Below are 24400 nucleotides of genomic sequence, written 5' to 3' on the forward strand. Positions count from 1 at the left end.
CTCTTCATGTTTTTGGTTCCTTGATTAATTTTGTTCCAAACAGCTCTACTGTGTACTGAGTACTCACATCTTCCCCCTTTTTACCCTCCCCCTTTTAGTGTTAGTTTAACCCCTCCTGACTACTCTAGTTAGTCTATTCCCTGGGAAAATAGTTTACTGAGGTGGAGACCATCCAAACTATATAGCCTCCTCCTCCTACAGAAAGTGGACATCAAATGACACAGGATGGGGGAGGAGGCATAATTGCTCATCTGATGAGGATGACAACTTGTTCAATGGCACTGCCTCTTCTTCAGCTCTCCCTCTAGAAGGTCCTGGGGTACTAGTGGTTGTCCTTCTTGGAAGGTGCTCTTGAGTAAGGGTAACCTCTACAGAACTGGTCGCCCTATGGGACCCCAGGATTCTAGAAAGTCCATTCTTATGGGACATAAGGGAAGGGGGAGGGACCCCAAGAGTGTTCCTGCCAGAGAAGGTTCCTGGAGTCTCTTCCTAGGGATACATCTCAGAGGAGGGATGTTCAAATGGAAAGGTAGTGGAATCTTGGGCAGTGATCTCAAGCGTCTGAGGAGGTGGTATCCCCAGTTTTAAGTAGGGGTGGGGGGTTAATGGCGTCTGTACTGGTGTTTCATTGGGACTAGCAGCCATGCCTGCATGTGTGGGTTTGGCAGCAGAAAGGTGCATGTCAGTACTGGCAGGAGATCCCTCTTGGTACCTCTCAGTAGAGGGGATTCAGGTTCTTCAAACATTTCGAAGTCCTCTTGCAACAAAAACCTAGTTAGTACTGGGGAAGCAGGGCACTCAGTGGCTGGTTGCAAAACACAAAAACAGGGCGAGCCGCGCAAAAGCATATGTGGAAAATTAATAAAACAAGATCAAAGAGGTAAGAATAAAACAAGTAAGCTGGCTAAAACTTTGAGGCTAATGTACACAGAAACGCTCAGTCTCTAACCACAGGTGGTTGAGAAGGAACTGGAGTTGCGTCTGCCAACCCCATATGCCCTTGGATTGGACCATGAAGACATAAACAGGGTGCAGGCCCGGTTACCAAAAATCTCTGAACAAAATTGCACTGGAGCGTGCACACCTAAAGTGGAGCACCCATAGGGACACCTACTCGAAGAATCAAGATGTTTATCTCAAGTCACACAATGTAGGATATAAAATAGTTTTGTACTGCAGAACAGAAATGATAAATAAATTACCTTTTTTAGTTTCCATAAACTTTTCATAACTATCTGGAAAGTCATCCTCTTGTTTTGATTTCTCTATGGGAGGTACAACAGCTTCACCTTCTTCCTCTTCATCTTCATTGAACCACATTTCTTCATCCTCCTCTAAGGCTCTTGCATCTCGGCGAAATCTGTTGCTACGCAATATGGATGGGACGCTGTAAAGAACGACCACAAATGATTCAAGCCTTGTCGCTGGTTTACAAACAATCAAACAAGGAACCATGAATGGTTGATACAGTGTGGCGAAATATCAGCACAGAAGCAACCTGAAAAAGTATAACCCACTATGAAGTACAATAATCAAAGACTGTACAAGCTCATCCTGGAAATAATTTCTTGATGCCTTGAAATGAATTTAGTGGGTTGATGAAGGGAGTCTAGATCAGGCTAGTTATTTAGATTGTACATTCTATCTGGACACTTATAAAGAATCAAAGTGCCTAAAAAGCAAACTGCATGACCATGTCAGTAGTAAAGATTTCATAGAGGATTCTGCTCTTGACTCTACCCAAGTTCTAGTAACCCCCTCCCCAAATTAGAGTTTACGTTTAACGTCAAATAGGTCAGGAGGGTTTTAGAGCACACAGCAAGATGCATCTGTGTCTTATGAACTATTCAACAGAGGCTTAGGCTGTACTGATTCAGCTGCACCACTGTAAGACCTCTCATGTAGCTGCTCTACGCTATCAGGAGAGAGCTCTGTCATCAACATGGCACTGTGCACACTACCACTTATGCCGGCGAAATTTATGTCACTCAGGGGTGTTTTCTCCACACCCCCAAGTGACGCAAGTTTTGCAAACATAAGTGGTAGTGTAGACATGGCCTTAATCGAATTTCTCTGATAGAAAATTTATGAAAATGAACTAACAGAAAACATTCCTTCCACCCTCAGCCACCAATTTACTATTCAAGTTGGTTAGATCCACAAGTCAGATTATTGTGTAAATTTAACGTGGAAACAAGAGAACATGAAAAATAAAGTAACTGCACACACAACTAACTACTCTGGGGAATCCTCTAGAAAGACTATCCAGAGATGCTATTAGAATATTTTGTTTTATTACAAAAGTTTGAGTTTCAAGATGTGCGAATAATACAGTACCTGTTCAATTTCTGATTTTGTCTGTCTTTTTCTTGTTCGTATTTAGTCTTCAGCCCCTTGAATGTCTGAACATATTCAATAGATTCAAGTGCCTTATAAAAGTTTTCAACTATATGTGCAGTAAGTGACTTGATATCTTCCTGCATAAGCACAAAACAATATTTAAATCTCAAATATAATAGTAAGATACAGAAGATCAGAGGTTTTCAGTAAAGGCTATTAGCTTTAAAAGTTACTCGACTCGTTTTTCCTAAATTAAAAAAAATATTGCAAATGACAGATGAGACAGTTACTTCGTTTTTCTTCCTGGAAAAGTTTAAATAAATAAATCTGAGATCAGCAGAATTGCTTCTAATGTAAATGGATGCTTGAATTTATCTGCTCCTTTTTCTCACTTGCTGTCCCTTTTATCTGTGATATCAACATGAGTTTCTGTGGAGATGAATATAGTGTTTTATACACAGGATTACGCCTTCATGTGAAAAAATACGAGGCAAGAGCAAACAAACATAGAACATTCATATAAGGATCAGAGTTTTACCATCCACTTTATATGTTATGTAGTTAATGAGGAACAGCTACTTCTCAGTCAGTCTCTAATGAATCGCCCTTTATGGGCCTGATCATTTCTTTCTGTACTAAAATGGGCTAAGGGGGAAGAGTCAAAAAATGCCCACGCTTGAATGAACTGAAAACCCAATGCATTTTCTCTTCTTGTGGTAAAGGTAACAGCTACAGGTAGAAGACACTTTTCTCCTCACGCAGAACCCAAAGATTTACCTGACCTCAATGCTATAGATCTCAGGGCACCCACACCAAACAAATGTCATCCCAGGTATTCCTGCCAGTCCCCTTCTTCCGCCCCAAGCTGCCCAAATGGCTTGGTGGTCATGATGCCATTGGTGCCATTTTCCCATACCTTTCCCTACAAGGGCAGTGAGTAGTATCAGGCCTAAAATTAACATTGCTCAAAGCAACACACATACCTGTACGTTTTTACAGATATTACATCGGGGTGGGCAAACTTTTTGGCCTGAGGGCCACATCTGGGTGGAGAAATTGCATGCAGGGCCATGAATGTAGGGCTGGGGCACAGGGCTGGGGTGCAGGAGGGAGTGCAGGGTGTGGGAGGGGGTGCAGTGTGCTGGATGGGCCTCAGGGCAATGGGTTGGGGTGCAGGAGGGGTCTCAGGACAGGGGGTTGAAGTGCAGGAGGGGTTTGGGGTGGAGGCTCCAGGCCGGTGCCGCTTACCTGGAGCGGCTCGGGGCAGGGGGAGGGGCGCGCAGAGGCACGCAGAAGGGCTAAGGCAGGCTCCCTGCCTGCCCTGGCTCCACGTCCCTGCAGCCCCTGGGGAAGGGGGACACAGAAGGCTCCGCATGCTGCCCTCGCCTGCGGGTACCTCCCCCGAAGCTCCCATTGGCTGCGGTTCCCTCTTCCAAAACAATGGGAGCTAGGGGGGTGGGGCGGGGAGGTGCCTGCAGGCGAGGGCAGCGCGCGGAGCCCTCTACCACCCCCATACCCCCCGCAGGAGCTGCGGTGCCGGCTGCTTCTGGGAGTGGTGCAGGGCTGGCAATCCTGTGGCCTGGATCCAAAGCCCTATCGGGCTGGATCTGGCCTGCGGGCCATAGTTTGCCCACCCCTGTATTACATGCTGATTTCAAGAGGAGAATGTTAACCAATTCCTACCCCCCAACTTCTTGGCCAGACATGCTCCCTAAAGTCCTGCAGAACCCTAAACATGCCCATTTTCTGGATAGGGACTGCCAGCAACTCAAGGTGTTAAAGCATGCTATATTTACTGTCCTCTTTCTCTCTGCAAACATGAAAGTGGGTCTCTGTGAACACCCTCTTGGTCTGAAATAACTTGACTTAGTTGAGCTTTGGGGCACACTGCAAGGACCTTCTCTTTACCCAGGCTTTGGGAGCAAGCTGATGTAGGCTGTGTCTACTTTGTTTTTCAGCATGCAATTTATGCTCATTTAGACTCCTTTAGACTTATATTCACACCCACTTGCTGACATGCAATTTATGCTACATAACTCCTCTGAATTTCACCCATTAACTATGCAGTCGATTAGTCAGAAGGATGTCTTTCTAAAAGACACAGGTTTACATCCTTTGCAACTGGTCTATTTTGGCCTCAGTCAGGAAGTACAATTTACATGTAGGTAAGGAATAGGGATTAGAGGGGAGTAAAATGGTAGTCAGAATAAAGAAGTGGTTTCCTCTTTCCCTGTTACACAACAGGTAACAAGTAACTAACTGCCCATGGGTAAGTGGAAGGCCTTTCATTTATGACTTCTCTGGTCAGAGACCTCCCATATTAGATATCTAAAATGTCCATTTAATGAAAAAAAGGAAGTTAAACTCAAAAAGTCCCCATGCATGCTGGTAACAGCTGACGTTTACTCAACAAAAGCTGTTGTGATAGCAACTCTTACACCAGACAACTGACTGATGAAAGCACTGCTACTTGTGCTATTTTTATTTCATGACAATAGCAGGATCACCATCACTACATGTATTCAAAGTTGTTCAACCACATGGTTGGTTTAGGAAAAATAAAACCAAACCTCCTGAGTTGCAAGGACACTAGAACTCCCTTTTCATTACAACACTGATTTAGAACAAAAGCACTTTTTCCAGTTTAGATGAAGAAGAAATTATAGTTTTAGCCTTATAAGACATTATTTTACTGATTTAGATACCATCTTAAATCCAAAGTAATATGCAAAACCTACAAATATAGGATAGTCTTGTGGGAAAGATTAACAGCTACAGGTAGAAGACAGTCGTCTTCTCCTCATGCAGAACCCAAAGATTCACTTGACCCCAACCCTATGGATCTCAAGGCACCCTCACCAAACAAATGTCATCCCAGGTATTCCTGCCAGTCCCCTCTTTCCGCCCGAAGCAGCTCAAATGGCTTGGTGGTCCTGATGCCATTGGTGCCGTTTTCCCATACCTTTCCCCTATAAAGGCAGTGAGTAGAAGTAGCAGGCCTAAAATTAACACTGCTCTAAGCAACACACACCCCGTACGTTTTTACAGGTATTACATGCTGATTTCAAGAGGAGAGTGTTAACCAGTTCCCACCCCACAACTTCTTGGCCAGACATGCTCCCTAAAGTTATAGGAAAAGGACAGTCAAGCAAGATACAAACACAAGACTAAACAAAGGACTTTTATACTTTAGTATTATAATAGCTAAACTTTTGTTATTGGTACTATCCTATTTAGTGTGAAATTTTCTAGACTCTGCATTTTGTGTTCAATGCATAAGATGTTACATGCCTAAAACTTAGTGTTTTAAACAAAACTGGCTTAAAAACTTACCACTCTGATGAATTCAAACAGTTCAATTACAGCTGAGTTCAGCAGATTGTACCTAGTTCCATTATCCAAAAGAGCATTTATAACTGGCTCAAACAGGTTCCCTTTGGTGATATAACGGTTATAAAATTCATCCTTCAAGCCAATTATCCTCCTCATAAAGCGAAGAGCACCTGCAGTTTAAAGAAAATTTAGAAATCTTTGATAATCATTGTACAATCCCCATTCTGCTGTGATTGAAGTCAACAGAAAACCTAAGATTGACTTCAGTGGGAGTGAGATCTGCAACATCTGTTAAAAGGGCTGCAAAAGTTCTTTTCAATACTTTTTTGCTTGCTTTTTAAAAACACTTAACTAAAGGTTCAAAATAAGTATCTATTGGTTTTGTCTTTTTCCTATCAGGCAAACTTTTCTTTCACATTTCTTGTTGCGCACAAACCAACACAACTTTGGTTCCATTATTTTCTTGTTTATATGAAGCAGCAGTAAGTGTTAGCCCATCAGATATATAGATTTTATTGGTTCATTTGTGTGCTCTTTCTGCTGTCTAGCTCTGAGAGGCGAGCACAAAACATGTTAGGTCATTCCTTATGTACCATGGTGCACAAAATAGTGATTTCATTAATTTCCTACCAAAAATAGTGGATTTTATAGTTTTATAATGATCTCAGTTTAGGTGAGACTAGACACCTAATCATATTTTATGCTTACTACCCAATTCCAAAATGATCCATTCCACAGGGTGGAGGGGGAAGAGAATTACCAACCTCTCCTTCCACAGCACAGTACTTGGGAATATTGGCAGGGAATATCGGCAGGGAATATCAGGTGTTTTCACCTTCCTTTGGAGCACTAAGCAGTATCAGGTGGGCTTATACTATACAACTGATTTTCTGCTTTTGCTAGTGGACTAGAAGACAATGGTCCTTTAAGACTTCTACCTATGTGTTTCTCTTAATTTGAAAGTTGTGTCACATTTTGGACCTAAATTACATGAAAAGGTAACTTCAATAAAGAATAGCAGCTTTGGTGGCTCACTGGATTAAAAAAAAATTAGGATATTTACACATTTACAAATTAAGCCAAGGCACTGCATGTAAATTCAACAGATTCTGAACATGAAGAAGTATTTCAGTGCTAAATGTATACCACAATATTTAAAACAAAGTAAATTACAATTCAATTTACTACTTACACAAGGCCAAAAATGTGTGTTTTGAATTCATCAAGACCAATACTCTCCTTAGCAAATCTTTGTTCATAATATAATTCTTGATGTGATATGTGTGGTGTTCCACACAAAAGGTGAGCAGCTCCAAAATTAAGGCAAGCAGCTGTGCCGTTTGATAATTATCTACAAGAAAAATAAAACTAACTAAAATCAGGCATATAAAAACCAAACCAAACTTTTCTACGCATCCACAGCTTATGACAAAGTAGTTTTAGCCTATTAACAGTTAAAAGTGAATAGAGATTTATCAGCTTGTTAATTTGACTTCTTAAGAGCTTCCTATACCAGCCTACACACCTAGGTTATGCTTCTTCTCTGTCAATAGGTGAAGACTGAAAACCTACTTAATATCTTTGGCTAAGGAGAACAGACACCATGAATAGATATTTGGAGGTCTATGTCAATAGGAAATGTAAAAACAAAATTATAAACAGCCTAAACCCAAAATGGAGCCTTTATTGGGGGGGAGGGGGGAGAGGGGGTGTGTGTGTGGGGCGGGGGTGGGGGGGACACAGGATACTAGGCTAGATGGACCACTGGCCTGACTCAGTATGACCATTCTTATGTTCTAGATGCACTTCTTGTAGCAGTAATGTTTTCCTAAAGGTCAATCCAATTAAAAAAATCCAACTCAAGAAAGAATCCAATTAATAAATCTCAGACAAGTGTCTTCCTTGATACAAATTTCACCCATCAATCATCTGAGCTTCAGCAGCACTTTTTCCTTGATAGAAAAGAATTCTCTATTCAATACAGTAACTCCTCAATTAACCTCGTCCTGGTTAACGTTGTTTTGTTGCTGATCTATTAGAGAACATGCTCATTTAAAGTTGCGGAATGCTCCCTTATAACGTCGTTTGGCAACCGCCTGCTTTGTCCACTGCTTGCAAGAAGAGCAGCCCCTTGGAGCTAGCTGGTGGGGGGTTTGAACCAGGATGGGCCTTAGTCCCCCTAAGTTCCCTGTGCAACAGCCACCCAGCAGGCTATCAATTGCCCGGCAGTTTAGGTGTCCCTCCTCTCCCACTGCCATGTGCTGCTCCTGCCCTCTGCCTTAGAGCTGCTCCAGGGAGCCTCCTGCTTGCTGTGCTGAGGGGGGGTGGGGAGAGAAGAGGGGTGCTGAGATCATGGTGTCCCCCTCCCCTCGCTCCTGTACCCCATCTCCACAGAGCGGGGGAGGGACACGACAGGGCTCAGGATGGAGGGAGCCTGCTGGCAGCAGCTGCTGTCTCAACTTGCTGATCAACTTAAAAAGGCAGTGTACTTAGAGGGGGGTCAGTGTACTGAAAGGGGCAATGTGTGTTTGTGTCTCTGTCTCTCTCAGACAAACACACATGCACAGTGTGCGTCTCTGTCTCACACATACATGCACCCCCCAGCACTTTGGAAAGTGGAGGAATGGTGTGCTCCAGTGGGATAGCATGGGTTCATCATCACGTTCCATTTCCGCAGGGAATGTTTGCAGCCACTGCCATGTGTCTATTTGTGTCTCCTCCCTCCATTCGTGCTGCCTTGTAGAGTGTGAGGCCACATTAACAACGTGTTAACCCTTGAGGGCTCAGCCAAGTGCTAGTTCATCATTTAGCACCAAGGCATTCCCTGGGAAATATCCCACCCTCTTACCCCACTACCTCAACAAAGCTTCTCAATCATCATTGCTGTGTACAGTATTAAATTGTTTGTTTAAAACGGAGAGAGAGTGTGAGTATGTATATATAATTTTCATTCCCCCTCCCTTTACCCCCCCCCCCCCCAGAACCGAACCGAACCTAACACTATATCTATCTATCTCACAGTTGCCAACCTTCACATGGTAATTAAGCACCCCGACTTTAGCTTGATTTTGGGCTTATTGTGAATCTCATTTCAAAACAAGGCCAAAACAAGCTAATCCCTAGAGAACCCCAACACTCTATGTGACTAGATACCCCGGTGTGCAGTCTGGGACTGTGGTGGGCCTGCTGTGCACCCTGACTCTCTCCCCCGCTTGCTGCTGCTTGCCTCCATTTGCTCATTTGCCGAGAGCCGATCCAAAAACAACAAAAAGTAGTAACAAGCTACAAGCCAAAAACTAGCTAACAAGCAACTCATAAGCCAAAAAAACCAAAACCAAGCCCAATTTCTGTGTTTTTTCCATGGGTTTGGCATGTCTGATGTATATATTTATTTAATTTCCCTGGAACCTAACCCCCCCCCACCCCACATTTACATTAAATTTTGTGGGGAAATTGGATTCGCTTAACATTGTTTTGTGTAAAGTAGCATTTTTCAGGAACACAATGACAACGTTAAGCAAAGAGTTACTGTACAATTCTGTAAGACAGCCTGAAGCAAAGTCAAATGAAAACGAAGGTTTTTTGTGTCTGTTGGCTGGGAGAAAGTAGAACCTGTAATCTAAACTAATAAAGGAGATTTAAAAAAAAACAGATTTAAGTTTGGAAATATTTTATTTTACAGCCTTTTCCTAATATATACTGAATAAATCCATGCTGACAAAATAAATTTCAAAATATAAAAAGACTACCACTTACCAGGACAAATAGTGTTACTCTTGTTGGACCCAACTACTGCATCTGATATACAAATAAGTGTCAATACAGATTTTCAAAACACTGTAAAGTGCCTATTTAATAACAGATAAATAATCAATTCCATTACTAGCTTCAATCAGCTGATGGCACAATTTCATGTGTTAATAAGTTATACAAAAGTACTATAACAATAAGCTTATATGCCAGGAAAGATTTCTCTGTTATGTTTTCTAGTTACAAAACCTTAAAAAGACCCAAAAAACCCACACTTCACTAAGTGCTTGTTATACTTAATTGAACATTTAAGAGTAGTGTTAATCTTTAGTCAAAACACTTACCTAAATTAATATTTCTACAATAAAAAAACCTTATAATTTAGATATTTCATACATGAATATTTATAAAATACACAGAAATAGATAAAGAATTCCCTTTTTAATATTTGCCAACTATCCAGCTAACACATTCCTCATTAGATAGACCATAGTCATTTTAAGTGAGATAATGGACAGTCTCAAAACATATTTGAAAAGTAACTCTTATTCAGTTTCACCATCTTTTAAAATGGGGATCGTAAGAATTACGTACCTCACAGAGGTATTATGAGGATACATTTCTCTTTGTGAAGTACTTCAGAGACAAAAAGTGCTGAGTATTATTATTTCAGCAACATTTTATGTGGCCTGGAGAATTCAAATACTTTTTTTCTTTAAACCAGGGGTCTCAAACTCAAATAACCACAAGGGCCACATGAGGACTAGTACACTGGCCTGAGGGCCACATCACTGACACCCCCATCACTGCTACCCCTGGCCCCACTCCACTCCTTCCATAAGGCCCCACCCCTGCCCCATCTCTTCCCTGCCCCCACTCTAACCCCTTCCCCGAAATCCCCACCTGAACTCTGCCCCCTCCCTGCCCCAGGGGGTGCAGGAAGGGTGTAGGGTGTGGCAGGGGTTCAGGGCAGGGAGTTGAGGTGCAGGAGGTGTGCAGGGTGCAGCAAGGGACTCAGGGCAGGGAGTTGAGGTGCAGGAGGTGTGCAGGGTGCAGCAAGGGACTCAGGGCAGGGAGTTGGGGTGTGGGGTGCAGGAGGGGTGAGGGGTGCAGCGGGGGGCTCAGGGCAGGGGGTCGGGGTGCAGGAGGGGCGCAGGGTGCAGCAGGGGGCTCAGGGCAGGGGGTTCAGAACATGAAAAAATGGGGGTTGCCGTACTAACTCTAACAAGACTAATCAATTAAGCTGGGCTATTATTAGCAGGAGAAAAAAAACCTTTTGTAGTGATAATCAGGATGGCTCATTTCAAAACAGTTGACAAGAACGTGTGAGTAACAGTAGGGGAAAAATTAGCATGGGGGAGGTGGGACAGAGGGCTCTGTGTGATGCCCTGGCCGCTCCTCCAGGTACCTCCCCTGAAGCTCCCATTGGCCACGGTTCCCCGTTCCCGGCCAATGGGAGCTGCGGGTGGTGGTGGCTGGAAGCAAGGGCAACACACAGACCCCTGTACTTCCCGTCCCCCAGGTTCCCGCCGCTTCCCAGAGTGGCATGGGGGCAAGGCAGGCAGGGAGCCAGCCCTGCCCCCGGTGCACGCCAGGCCAGAGCTGCTCTAGGTAAGCACTGGGGGCGGGGGCATGCGCACAGGGCGCTGGCGGGCAGCAGAAAATAACCCCGTGGGCTGCATGTTTGAGACCCCTGCTTTAAACCAACAGAAAAAGGAGAAAAAAAGGTGTGAGTAACAGTAGGGGAAAAATTAGCATGTGGAAATAGTTTTTAATTTGTGTAATGACCCATCCACTCCCAGTCTTTATTCAGGCCTAATCTGATGGTGTCCAGTTTGCAAATTAATTCCAGTTCTGCAGTTTCTCGTTGGAGTCTGTTTTTGAAGTTTTTTTGTTGAAGAATTGCGGCTTTTAGGTCTGTAATTGAGTGTCCAGGGAAGTTAAAGTGTTCTCTGACTGGTTTTTGAATGTTATAATTCTTGATGTCTGATTTGTGCCCATTTATTCTTTTGCGTAAAAACTGTCCAGGTTGGCCAATGTACATGGCAGAGGGCCATTGCTAGCACACGATGGCATATATCACATTGGTAGATGTGCAGATGAACGAGCCCCTGATGGTGTGGCTGATGTGATTAGGTCCTATGATGGTGTCCACTGAACAGATACGTGGACAGAGTTGGCAATGGTCTTTGTTGCAAGGATAGGTTCCTGGGTTAGTGTTTTTGTTGTGTGGTTGCTGCTGAGTATTTGCTTCAGGTTGGGGGGCTGTCTGTAAGTGAGGACTGGCCTGTCTCCCAAGATCTGTGAGAGTGAGGGATCGTCCTTCAGGATAAGTTGTAGATCCATGATGATGTGCTGGAGAGGTTTTTGATTGATTAGTCTCGTTAGAGTTGGTACAGCAACCCACATTGTTTTGTGTTCTCTGTGTGTATATCTCTCTCTCTTCCTACTGTATTTTCCACTGCATGCATCTGATGAAGTGGGGTTTAGCCCACGAAAGTTTATGCCCAAATAAATTTGTTAGTCTCTAAGGTGCCACAAGTATTCCTTGTTCTTTTTGCTGATACAGACTAACACAACTACCACTCTGAAACCGGTCACCTTGTGCAGTAACTGAGGTTCTTCAAGATGGTTGTCCCTGTGGGTGCTCCACTTTAGGTGTCTTGGCTCCTCGTGCTTCTAGTCGGAAACTTGTGGTAGCAGTAGCCACCCCCGAGCGCAGCCAACCGTCACCCAGTTCCTTCTCTATCCGAGCTGAAACTCTGAAGCGGAGGGGGGCGGGCATTGTGGAGCACCCACAGGGACAATCATCTTGAAGAAACTCAGTTACTGCACAAGGTGAATAACCTCCTCTTCTTCTTCAAGGAGTGTCCCTGTGGGTGTTCCACTTTAGATGACTGAAGAGCAGTGCCCCTCGGTGGAGAGGAGTGGCTTCGGAGTTGATGTATGTATGATGGAAAGCACCGATAAGACTGAAGTGAGCGTCTGCAGTTGCCTGCTGTTCCAGAGCATAATGTTTGGTGAAAATATGGGGCGATGCTCAGGTAGCTGCTTTAGAAATATCTGTGATGGGTACATGTTTGAGAAAGGCTATGGATGTGGACACAGCTTTAGTGGAATGTGTGCAAAGTCCAGAAGGAGCTTACAAATTGTAATTTTGGTAACATAGTTTGATACAATTAGAGATCCGTTTAGAAAGTCTCTGTTTGGAAATGGTTTGGCCTTTTGATCGTTCTGTTGTGGATACAAATAGCACTGACGATTTTCTGAATGTTTTTGTTCTCTCTCTATAGAGCGCCAGCACGCTGCGGACATCTAGTGTGTGAAAGGACGCCTCCCTGTTGTTGGCATGTGGCTTGGGAAAGAATACAGGTAAGTGAATGGGTTCATTGAGATGAAAGAGGGAGGCAACTTTGGGTATGGGTGTAGGATTACTTTGTCCTTGAGGAATGTGGTATAAGGTACAACTCTCCCATCCTTCCTACTGATGTGGGGGGAGGTGGCATTATTGATTCATCTGGAGATGAAGTCGGAATGTGGGTAGGTGGGAGGATGTCACCCTCTGGCCTGTCTGCAGATTCTTCAGCTTCCTCCTCCAGTTCTGGGGAAGCTGGCTCAGATGGCGGAGGCGACAGCTGTGTCCTGGACCTAGATGGATTGGATGGCTGGATGTTTTAGGCTCTGTATAATGCCCAGGGGTCCCACTATGCTCACTGAGGTAAGAAGGCCATGGGGGGTGGGGGGGAGACAAGTGAGTCCAGGTTTAGGAGAGGGGTGCCCACTCCTGTCTCCACTTCATCCTCTTCATCACTGGAGAGAGGAGGGGTCGAGCCAGCGAGTGTAGTGATAAAGCTTGGCCGTGACCTGGCTCGGGTGCCAATGGTGCCAAAGAGCCATGTTCCCAGGGTGGAAGCAATGAGTAGGTTCGCATGGCTGACAAACTGATGCGGTACCAAGAGACTCAGTGCAGGCAAGCTCAGGCTGGGAACCAGAGGGAGCGCTGTCAGTGCCATAGACTTGTCATATTGTATTGGTGCAGCAGGTGGTGCCATAATGCTGCTCTGTGCCTGAGGTTTCTGTTCCCTAGGTTCTAAGCTATGAGGCTTAGTTTTGCTGCTACGAGAGTGAGACCGCATAGGGTCTTTTGCTCCTTGGGGCGTCTTGGTACTGGACAGTCCCAGTGCCTCGTGGTTCGGCGCTCTGGGTGCCATTGGTACCGGGGCAGATTTTGCAGTCAGGGATTGCTTTTTTGGAGGCGAATACCGATGTGGTGAGGAATGAGACCACTTTTTTGTGACTTTGGTAGGACCAGGGTCCTTAACAGCCATTTTTGAGGAGGCAGCTGTAGGTTAGGACTGGAGAGGTGATGTCCTACACTCAGGGTTGGAGGCAGGTCAGAGGGATCTCTCCATCATTAAAAGTTTTAATTGGAGGTCCCTGGCCTTTCTTGTCCACGCTGTGAGTTTCTTGCGGTGGGGACACTTCTGTCTGGGGAAAACACAAATTACCCAACGGGTTCATTGCGAGTGACTGTCTGTCACCAGTATTGAGAGTCCGCAGGTCAGACAGCGCTTGAAACCTGGAAAGCCAGGCATGTCTGAGAGGAGCTGAATGAAGAATGGAAATAGTCCTGGTCTAATGCCTCTTCAGCGGCTGCCCGCCTGAGGCAGGGAGAAAAAACGTGAAAGTGTGTTTTTTTTAAATGTGAAAATGAAAGAAAAATGAACAAAGAGATAAACAATGAGGAAAACTAACTGAAAAAAGGGCAGAGATTAAAGGAATATGAGAGTAGATAAGGGCACCGCTGTCATTCTGACTGAAACCAAGGGCGGTAGAGAAGGAACTAGGTGGCGGTTGGCTGCACTCGTGGGGGAGCGGCACAAGACAGCTGCCACGTGTGCGTGGCCAACCGGGGCACTGCTATCACAAGTCTCCGACTAGAAGCACAGGGCGCCAAGACACCTAAAGTGGAGCACCCACAGGGACACTCCTTGAAGAAGGACTATGACTTTCAGCATTTCTGTGTCACTGGAAATTTCAAAGTAACACTAATCTCTGGAGTTAATACCCTGCAGATAGCCAAATCCTGGGATCGTGTTTTCTTTGGTAAGTTACAAAGCAATTTGTAAAGGCTCTGAAACACTTGTGAAGTTGAACACATTTCCTGCTGCACATCAACAATTCTAAGAGTTACCAAGAAAAACTGTCTGCTGCTACCAACAGAAGTTATGATTGCAGTTTTGCATCAGTAGCCAACAAATGTACCAAATACTGAAAGTTTTAGAAGTGTGTGTATTGGGAGTTACCATGGACATGCAGTTTGAGCAGGAATTATATAGCAATACTTTAGCTTGTATTAAAGGTTGACAAGAATAAAGTTAATAAATTATTAATATTTCAGACTTGGCATGTACTACATTTCCATGGTTCTGCTTATTTTTCTATGACCTAGTAAGCACAGTCCAGGTTCCCAAGGCTGCAGAGCACAAAAGGCACATTACTACAATTCACATCAGTAACTCAAACACTTTTTGAGGAATCCATGGACTAGTAATATTTTTGTATATCAAGTTATGCTTATTCTTATCTGAGAGGCAACAATAGCCTCCAACAAGCACATTCTGCTCTCACACTACAAATCAGTGACATCATTTGTCTAGATGATCAGTTGGTAAGCATGAAAAAAGTCAATCCAACATTTAATCCTACCTTTTCCACATTTGTCTTCTGAAGTATTAGCCAAGAGTGGTGCGGTGAGAACATGCATACAATGGTTGTAGAAGAAATTGAGAAATTCACTTTTCTCTGTTTTCTGAAACAAACATTTATTTATTGAACATTGGTGTGAATTTAGTGCCCTTGCTAGTGAGGACTAATAGCACTTAAGTAAAATACAGCACAGGCAAGACATAAGCTACCTCACATAGCCTTGATAGTATCTTTTGATACAGGTTTGCAACACACCAGGTGTTCTCTAGAGTAGAATGAACCCATCACACCCAATGGTGTAGAGCAGAGTGGGAGGGACTAGGATGAGATCAACCTTACATAACTTGTGATTAAAGCAAAAGCATGAACTCAAATCAAAAAGGAAAAGAAGCGACCAGTAATTTTGCATATATTGCCTGAAGCTTCCGTATACTGGGAAGAAAAGAAACTAAACGAAAAGAAACAAAACGAAACAAAACAGAGGGACCACTATCCTCATCTGTTCTCTACAATGCATAAAACATTTAAGGATTGTTGTATGTACATAAGGTTACTAGATTTTACTTTAAATACTTCTTTTGGTGACTATAATTCCAAACCAACACAGGCACATTGTACTTTATATACACTTAGAGAAAAAGAATTTAAACTAACAGCTACTCACCATAACAAAGCAAACCCTGGAGACCTAAACTTTATAGAACATTTTAATCCAAAGGTAATGTTTAGATTCGATGTAATGCTGGTTAAATGGATTTATCAGAACTCTGGGCAAAGTTTTAAACAAATTTCAAGGAGTCCTGGATTTTTGTTCATTTCTGACAATATAAACAGAATCATACTTATGAACAAGTATTCTATCAGGATAAAGTACATTCTGTAGTACGGGAATGGCTCTATCAAGGTGGATTTGCATTATGCCGTAGGAATTAAACATTGTCTTAGCTTCATGCAGACACATTGGACTCTTTTTTCCATATTTTGACGTGGCCCATGCAGCCAATAGGAGTCTAATATCCATGCGTCTGGGGAGAAGATTGCCAATTTTAAGAACTTCTTAGACAATGCCATGTTTCTTAGCATTAATTAGATACAGTAATTACAAATCAGTGCCTTTCACTATCAATAATTTTATGGAAATTTTCCAGTTGACAAAAATCATCAGGCAAAACAGGACAATGCCAAAATGCTTTTCGTTCCTACTATCCTCCAACCAAAGAAGACAGTTAGAAAGAGTAAGACGACTTTTTAAATGTGCATAGACAGTAAAGTTTCATTACCCCTTTGCATTTTCTTACATTAGCTGTGGCCAACATATTCTCTGGATCAATCAGAGTACGTAAGAGTCCCATTAATTGAACAGCCCCACCAAGTTCAGGGTCAGTATCGCAGATCATTTGCTCAATAACTACATTGATGAGGAGGATATCCTGCAACAAAGCAAATCAATTACATATAAGTTTTCAGCAATACAAATACTACTAGATTGATTTTTATTCGGTCTCTAGGTGCTGCCATTGAAAGCTCACATGTGAGAAAATAACTGAAAGCGAATGCAAAACCTGAGTTTCAAATATTAAAACAGTACAGTAGAATGGAAAAAATAAAGATAACCTGAAAATGAGCCTAGATGCAAAAAATCAAATGTCTTTAAAAATCAGGTGCACTTTTCTCCCTCAAAGTGTCACTCCAAGGCAGTGCCTTAACCATGCATTTCCATACTTGAACCTGTTTGCATTTCTTTTACATTTAATGTTAAGTCTGAACCCTCCTGAGTTTGTAATGCTTGTTTTTGGGAGAATAACAACAACATCCCTCTAATGTTTCATATTCTATGTAACTATATGTACTCTCAACCTTAACTCCATCTTAATGTTGTTTTTGTCTAGTAATATACCACCTAGTACCCTGGATTTCACCTGGCAATTGATGGGAACCCATTCTATAATGAGCAAAATACAGGTTTTGTGTGCTCATATCTCCCTCCCACCACAATCAGAATGCTGTTCCCCGTCTTCTTCCTACATTTTCTATACTCTTATTAAAAAAAAGGCTGTAACACATTTAAGAAAATTTATATTTAGACTGAAAAGATCTCAATTCTGCAAAAAAAGCGAAGAGTACTGTCTTAACAAGTATAATCAGCATATACACAAATTATCAGACAGTCCTGTAATATTCTTACTTACATCATCACTCTGTTGGGCTTCTTGCATTACAAATTCTCGGACCATGGATGGACTAAATTCTACTAGATAAGAAAATATATCTGTAGCAGCTGATCTAACTTGCAAGTCATCCATACCCTAATAAAAAAGTAAAGTCAGTTTATTACAGATGAACCATTTGAAGTACAGTAGCATAGGACTATGATAAAACTAACATTTGATTGCAAGGTCATACTGTACATTAAGCAAGTCCAATAGTCCCACTATAAATATGAAGAAAACTTTCCACACTACCCAGAAAGAGCGTAAAGATTTGTGTGAATTTGATGGCCACAATTTTGGCAGCTAGTAGTTAAAGTCCACATAGCACTACTTAATATCTAGATGCAAATATTCTCTATTTATTACCACAGCTGAGTTAATTTAGTACAAAAGGGCCAGTATAAAGGTTTACAAACTTATCCCAATCACATACAACTATTTACACTTACTGTTTACTCATCTAGAGCATGAATACGTTTCTTCAGGGAATGTCTTTTTTCCTTCTTGAAAACTAACTGGTCCTGGACCAGAGCCAAAAAAATTCAGTGGCTCTAGAAATATTTGTACTGATCTACAAAGGCACATTACAGCCTTGAAAGATCATGAGATTTTAGGACTTCAATATTGTGTTAGTCTGATGTTCTTGTTCCACTTAATTTGTGATGTGTTTAGCAGATCAGTAGACATGAGCTGCTATAAAGTGAGAGACTAAACACTCTAGAGCATTTGAAAGTTGGGATTCAGAATTTTTAGGTGGTACAAAGCATTGTTTTTTAGGTAGAGTGGTAACTGCTAAATCACTTCAGAATTGAAATGAAGGAAAACAAATTGGAAAACAATATTTATATTCTAACATCTCAATCTGTCATGATTAAAAATGCTTCATACCAGTAGAAAGACGGAATTCCCAGCTTTCCAAAGGCATATAAATCCTTTGTTTCTAGTCACAAAACTGTCATTGATAGCTTATGTATAGTTGCACTGGTTCAGGACTGTGCATACCAGAGTTGAGTCAAGAGATCAAGAACTAAATGTAATTTTTAATTCTGCACTCATATTATCAAAACCAGGGACATTCACCACATTCACTTACCTCTCCACCACACAAGTTTAAATATATTTTTCTAAATTATAACCAAAATTTTCCAAATTAGTCATTGATTTTGGGTGCTCCACTTGAGACACCTTGATTTTCAGAAGTGCTCCAACTGAAGTCAAAGGGGCTGCAAGCCCTCAATATGTCTGAAAAATTCAGCCCAGAGTGTCAAAACAGGACACCAGAATTCAGTATCCTTTTAAAAAGAATTTGTCTGCAAGAGATTCACTTACCATTACAATTTCAAGAGCAGGAAGAATTCCCAACTTTGCCAAAGTTTTGAAAAATGCATCTCTGTTCTGAGGTTGTAATGTCTGAGAAAATGCGCAGAACTCCTTGAAAAAGTTAACCTATAACATTTGAAAGATATATTAACAAATAAAACATTTGTGTAATTAAATTCCTAGTACATCAAAGAAAAATAGTGAACTATATTGGATAAAAACACTTGAGAAACCTGTTATACTTCTTAGATAATAATGGTAAAAGGCAGCTAAGAAAAAATCTGACTTGTCCAACTTGAATCTCAAATTGTGTTATTCGACAAAGATAGAAGAAAAACCCTCCTGAAAGAATGAAAGTGAGCACCTAGTTATCTTACTGAACTGAGTATATGAAGGATTTAAATTGTTGTCTGGCATATCTGTTGTTTAAATACAACAATAACTATTTCTTTTTCTCCACTATGTTCTTTTCTCCAATACCGCAGTTCATTCTAGTGAGAGGTAAACAGGTTCAAGGAGAAATGCTGGCTATGCAACATGGTGTAGAGAATCAGGGTGGCAGCTATAAATACAAAAATAAGAGACTCCAGAGGTCATCCTTCTTTCAGTTACAAATAAGTCCAAGATTTTTAAGTACAGATCAGCAGGCAGTCCCAGTGGCCTGTAAATCATTAAATTTAAATTTGTTCACAGTGACTTTTCAACAATCTCAGGACCTCTGACAATAGGCCTTTGGTGAAGGACACATTGATACAGCCAGAATTGTGGAACTCAGCAGTACTGTGTAGGATAAACAATATTACAACTACGTAATGGTGAAGAAAATTTTCAGGTGTCTACATTCTAATGTCCTAGCTGATACTGTCAATAGTAAAATAAAAAAAACCACAATTTACTCTTTACTAGAGTTTGAGAACTCAGTCAAGAATTTGTTACTTCATTTTAGGAATATGGCTTAATGACTGCAAAAAGGTAACTGAATTGAAGGTTTGCAGTACAAGTTTAATACTTAAGCCTCTGAAGTTTCACATGCAAAGAAAGGACTCACCAGTTCACGTCTTTTGTCATCATCTGTAGCTTCATCTGTTAATTGTGCAAAAACTTCAGACAGAAACTTCTCGTCTTCCTGCATAACACATTATATAACAATCACTATTACATCATAATAGTCAAAACTAAAAAGGCATTCTACTATACTATATTCAAGCCAATTTTTATATATAGTCATAAAATAAAATTTTCTACTTAGCTATGTGCTTGTGCTTTAGAATCTAGCATATTAACTTTGGTGGTCTTGCTAGCTAAGTTACAGGTCATGTACTTTGACATTTTCATCATGAATAAGGAAATCCAAGCCTGCAGATCTGAAGTGTGTGTTCTAATGGATTTTATTGTATTAAGCATTATTTGATGTGAAATGCCTTATATTAAACTTATAGTATTTCACAGAAACTAAACTCTATCAGAACTAATGGGTCAAATTTCGCCCTCAGATAAATACACTTGTAAAACTCCTACTGATTTAAGTGAGAACAAAATTTAGATTTAAGGTTTTAGCCTAGTAACAGCATACCTTTATTCATTACAGTAAAAACCTCTCAAGTTCAAATGCTAAGCTTTTTTAATCCTGTTGTTTTATAGAACAAGAGATTGGCATGGAAAATCAATACCATCTCTCAACATGTTACCGCAGAAAACAGAGGTTACCAAGCTTGCTTCCTGAAGTATCAAACTTAACATAAATACCATCTCCCTTACTCCACACTCTATCCCTCACTTCTCTTTCTAATGCTCTTTCCATGGCTCATGACTCCCAACCCATCCCCATATACTCAATTATACTGGTATAACCATGTTCACACAAAGAGTTTTGCCAGTTTAGCTATACCAGCAAAACCTTCCTAGTGTAGACAAGTCCTGGGTCAGACAGCTTCCATGAGCTGTGCCTTCTATTGGCTTGCCCACAACGGTTTGACTTCCAGTGAGCTAAACCCATGAAATTGGAAATATAGATTTCCTTCTGGGTTAAGTTCAGTCACCTCAACCCCCATGGAAGCTCTGGATCTAAGTAACCTTCCCTGATTTTCATTTACTTCTCCCATTTGGTCTGCTTTTTCTCCTTTTATATTGAAGAGGTTTTTTTTAAAAAGCATATAACTAACTAGAAAAACACTTTACGATTATGCTAAAGAGTAGACAACAGGAGTGCGAACAGTACCATCCCTCAGCTGTTCGGCCATTCCCCACTCTCCCTCTACACACTGTTCTCTGTATTTTTTGGTATGGGAAACAAGTCCTGAGGAATCATGATACCACTGTGTCAGTTTGGGCCTTTGGTTTAAAAGTACTAACCAAGTTTTTAAAAATACAGGGACAACATTAGAGCATTTACAAAAGTTGTAAACCAGTACACCGATTTAAATATGCAAAAGCACTTTACTATGTACCAACCTGTAAAAAGCAGCATCATACCAAGAAACATCTACCCAATATAAAATAATCACTTGTACATAACTGTGCTATTAATTTTATAACTTGCCTTATGTACTGATCTGAAAGTTAACCTACTGGTAATTACCCACTTAAGATAGAGATTATTAAAAAAGAACAACATTTTCTAATGATAATAATTAAATATTCTAACCATAGTCTTAAGAAATTTAATTTAAAAATTATTACATTATAAAAACATTACAAAAAGTCTTTGAAATTCCATACAGCACAAGGGCACTCTGCCTAAGGTCATCTCTACACTATAGATGATATAGCGGCATAGCTACAATGCCACAGCTATGTTATCATAACCCCATTGAGTGGATACAGACTACAGCGATGATACGGGTTTTTCCATTATTGTAGGAATGCTAGGTTGTCAGAGGCATTATACTCTTAATAATGGCACTTAACATTAAAAAGGTTAAAGAACAGTTTTTAAACTAAGAGATGGGGGAAAGCCGATTGCTGCAGAGGAGCACGTGGATCAGACAGAGACTTCTCTTAGAGGAGAGTCTATTGAGAGAGAGTCTCTAAGTTTTAGTCAGGAGGAGAGGATGGAAGAGGATAAAGTGTCAGCCAGATCAGATGAGAAACTTTCACATAAAAAAGAATCTGACACATCAGAAAAGGGCAGACAAATAAACAGTGACAAGTTTTTAAAGTGCTTGTACACAAATGCTAGAAGTCTAAATGATAAGATGGGTGCCTCGTGTTAAAGGAGAATATTGATATCATAGGCATCACAGAAACCTGGTGGAGTGAGGACAATCAATGGGACACAATCATTCCGGGGTACAAACTATATCGGAAGGACAGAAAAGGCCGTGCCGGGGGGTGGAACTATATGAGAAAGAAAATGTAGAATCAAATGTAGGAAAAATCTTAAATGAATCCACATGTTCCACAGAATCTCTATGGATAGTAATTCAATGCTCTAAAAAGAATATAAACTGTAGGGATCTATTATCGACCACAGTGATAGTGACGATGAAATGCTAAGGAAGATTAGAGAGGTTATCAAAATAAAAAACTCAATAATAATAATAAAGGGGGATTATCCCCATATTGACTGGGTAGATATCACCTCAGGACGAAATGCAGACAAAATTTTTCAATACTTAAAATGACTGCTTCTTGGAGCACTGGTACAGGAACCCACAAAGGGAGAGGCAATTCTTGATTTAGTCCTGAGTGGAGCACAGGATCTGGTCCAAGAGGTAACTATAACAGGACCGCTTGGAAATAGTGACCATAATATAATAACATTTAACATTCCTGTAGTGGGAAGAACACCTCAGCAGCCCAACGCTGTGGCATTTAATTTCAGAAAGGGGAACTATGCAAAAATGAGGAGGTTAGTTAAACAGAAATTAAAAGGTACAGTGACTAGAGTGAAATCCCTGCAAGCTGCATGGACACTTTTCAAAGACACCATAATAGAGGCCCAACTTAAATGTATACCCCAAATTAAAAAACACAGTAAAAGAACTAAAGAAGAGCCAATGTGGCTTAACAACCATGTAAAAGAAGCAGGGAGAGATAAAAAGGCATCTTTTCAAAAGTGGAAGTCAAATCCTAGTGAGGCAAATAGAAAGGAGCATAAACATTGCCAAATAAAACGTAAAAATGTAATACGAAAAGCCAAAAAGGAGTTTGAAGAACAGCTAGCCAAAAACTCAAAAAGTAACAACAAAATGTTTAAGTACATCAGAAGCAGGAAGCCTGCTAAACAACCAGTGGGGTCCCTGGACGATCAAGATAAAAAAGGAGCACTTAAAGACGATAAAGTCATCACGGAGAAACTAAATGAATTCTTTGCTTCAGTATTCACGGCTGAGGATGTTAGGGAGATTCCCAAAACTAAGCCATCCTTTGTAGGTGACAAATCTGAGGAATTGTCACAGATTGAAGTGTCATAAGAGGTGGTTTTGGAATTAATTGAGAAACTTAACAGTAACAAGTCACTGGGACCAGATGGCATTCACCCAAGAGTTCTGAAATAACTCAAATGTGAAATTGCGGAACTATTAACTATGGTTTGTAACCTGTCCTTTAAATCAGCTATTGTACCCAATGACTGGAAGATAGCTAATGTAACACCAATATTTAAGAAGGGCTCTAGAGGTGATCCTGGCAATTACAGACAGGTAAGTCCAACGTCAGTACTGGGCAAATTAGTTGAAACAATAGTAAAGAATAAAATTGTCAGACACATAAAAGAACAAATTGTTGGGCAAAAGTCAACATGGTTTCTGTAAAGGGAAACCATGTCTTACTAATCTATCAGAGTTCTTTGAAGGGGTCAACAAACACGTGGACAAGGGGGAATCCAGTGGACATAGTGTATTTAGATTTCCAAAAAGCCTTTGACAAGATCCCTCACCAAAGGCTCTTATGTAAATTAAGTTGTCATGGGATAAGAGAGAAGATCCTTTCATGGATTTTACTGGTTAAAAGACAGGGAACAAATGGTAGGAATCAATGGTAAATGTTCAGAATGGAGAGGGGTAACTAGTGGTGTTCCCCAAGGATCAGTCCTAGGACCAATCCTATTGAACTTATTCATAAATGATCTGGAGAAAGGGGTAAACAGTGAGGTGGCAAAGTTTGCAGACAATACTAAACTGCTCAAGATAGTTAAGACCAAAGCAGACTCTGAAGAACTTCAAAAAGATCTCACAAAACTAAGTGATTGGGCAACAAAATGGCAAATGAAATTTAATGTGGATAAATGAAAAGTAATGCACATTGGAAAAAATAACCACAACTATACATAATATATGATGGGGGCTCATTTAACTACAACTAATCAGGAAAGAGATCTTGGAGTCATCGTGTCTAGTTCTCTGAAGACGTCCACGCAGTGTGCAGCGGCAGTCAAAAAAGCAAACAGGATGTTAGGAATCATTAAAAAAAGAGATAGAGAATAAAACAGAGAATATCATATTGCCCTTATATAAATCCATGGTACGCCCACATCTTGAATACTGCGTAAAGATGAGGTCTCCTCATCTCAAAAAAGATATGCTGGTATTAGAAAAGGTTCAGAGAAGGGCAACTAAAATGATTAGGGGTTTGGAACGGGTCCCATACGAAGACAGATTAAAGAGGCTACGCCTGTTCAGCTTGGAAAAGAGGAGACTAAAGGGGGATATGACAGAGGTATATAAAATCATGAGTGGTGTGGAGAAAGTGAATAAGGAAAAGTTATGTACTTGTTTCCATAATATAAGAACTAGGGG

The 24400-nt window shown here is 41.1% G+C and overlaps 1 protein-coding gene across 2 annotated transcripts in view; it reads right to left on the reverse strand.

Moving 5' to 3' along the window:
• PPP4R3B (protein phosphatase 4 regulatory subunit 3B) overlaps positions 1–24400 on the reverse strand; it is a 66282-nt gene that overhangs the window by 18345 nt on the left and 23537 nt on the right. For both annotated transcript variants that reach the window (XM_048842835.2, XM_048842834.2), the window contains exons 5-14: positions 19711–19788; positions 18672–18788; positions 17322–17438; positions 16431–16562; positions 15133–15235; positions 9430–9471; positions 6866–7024; positions 5674–5843; positions 2338–2477; positions 1203–1387 (exon numbers count right to left, since the gene is read on the reverse strand). In XM_048842835.2, coding sequence (XP_048698792.1) covers positions 1203–1387; positions 2338–2477; positions 5674–5843; positions 6866–7024; positions 9430–9471; positions 15133–15235; positions 16431–16562; positions 17322–17438; positions 18672–18788; positions 19711–19788 — 1243 coding nt within the window. The remainder of the gene's footprint in view (positions 1–1202; positions 1388–2337; positions 2478–5673; positions 5844–6865; positions 7025–9429; positions 9472–15132; positions 15236–16430; positions 16563–17321; positions 17439–18671; positions 18789–19710; positions 19789–24400) is intronic.

The sequence above is a fragment of the Caretta caretta genome, chromosome 3 (genome assembly GCF_965140235.1).
Source record: "Caretta caretta isolate rCarCar2 chromosome 3, rCarCar1.hap1, whole genome shotgun sequence".
NCBI classification, from domain to species: domain Eukaryota; kingdom Metazoa; phylum Chordata; order Testudines; family Cheloniidae; genus Caretta; species Caretta caretta.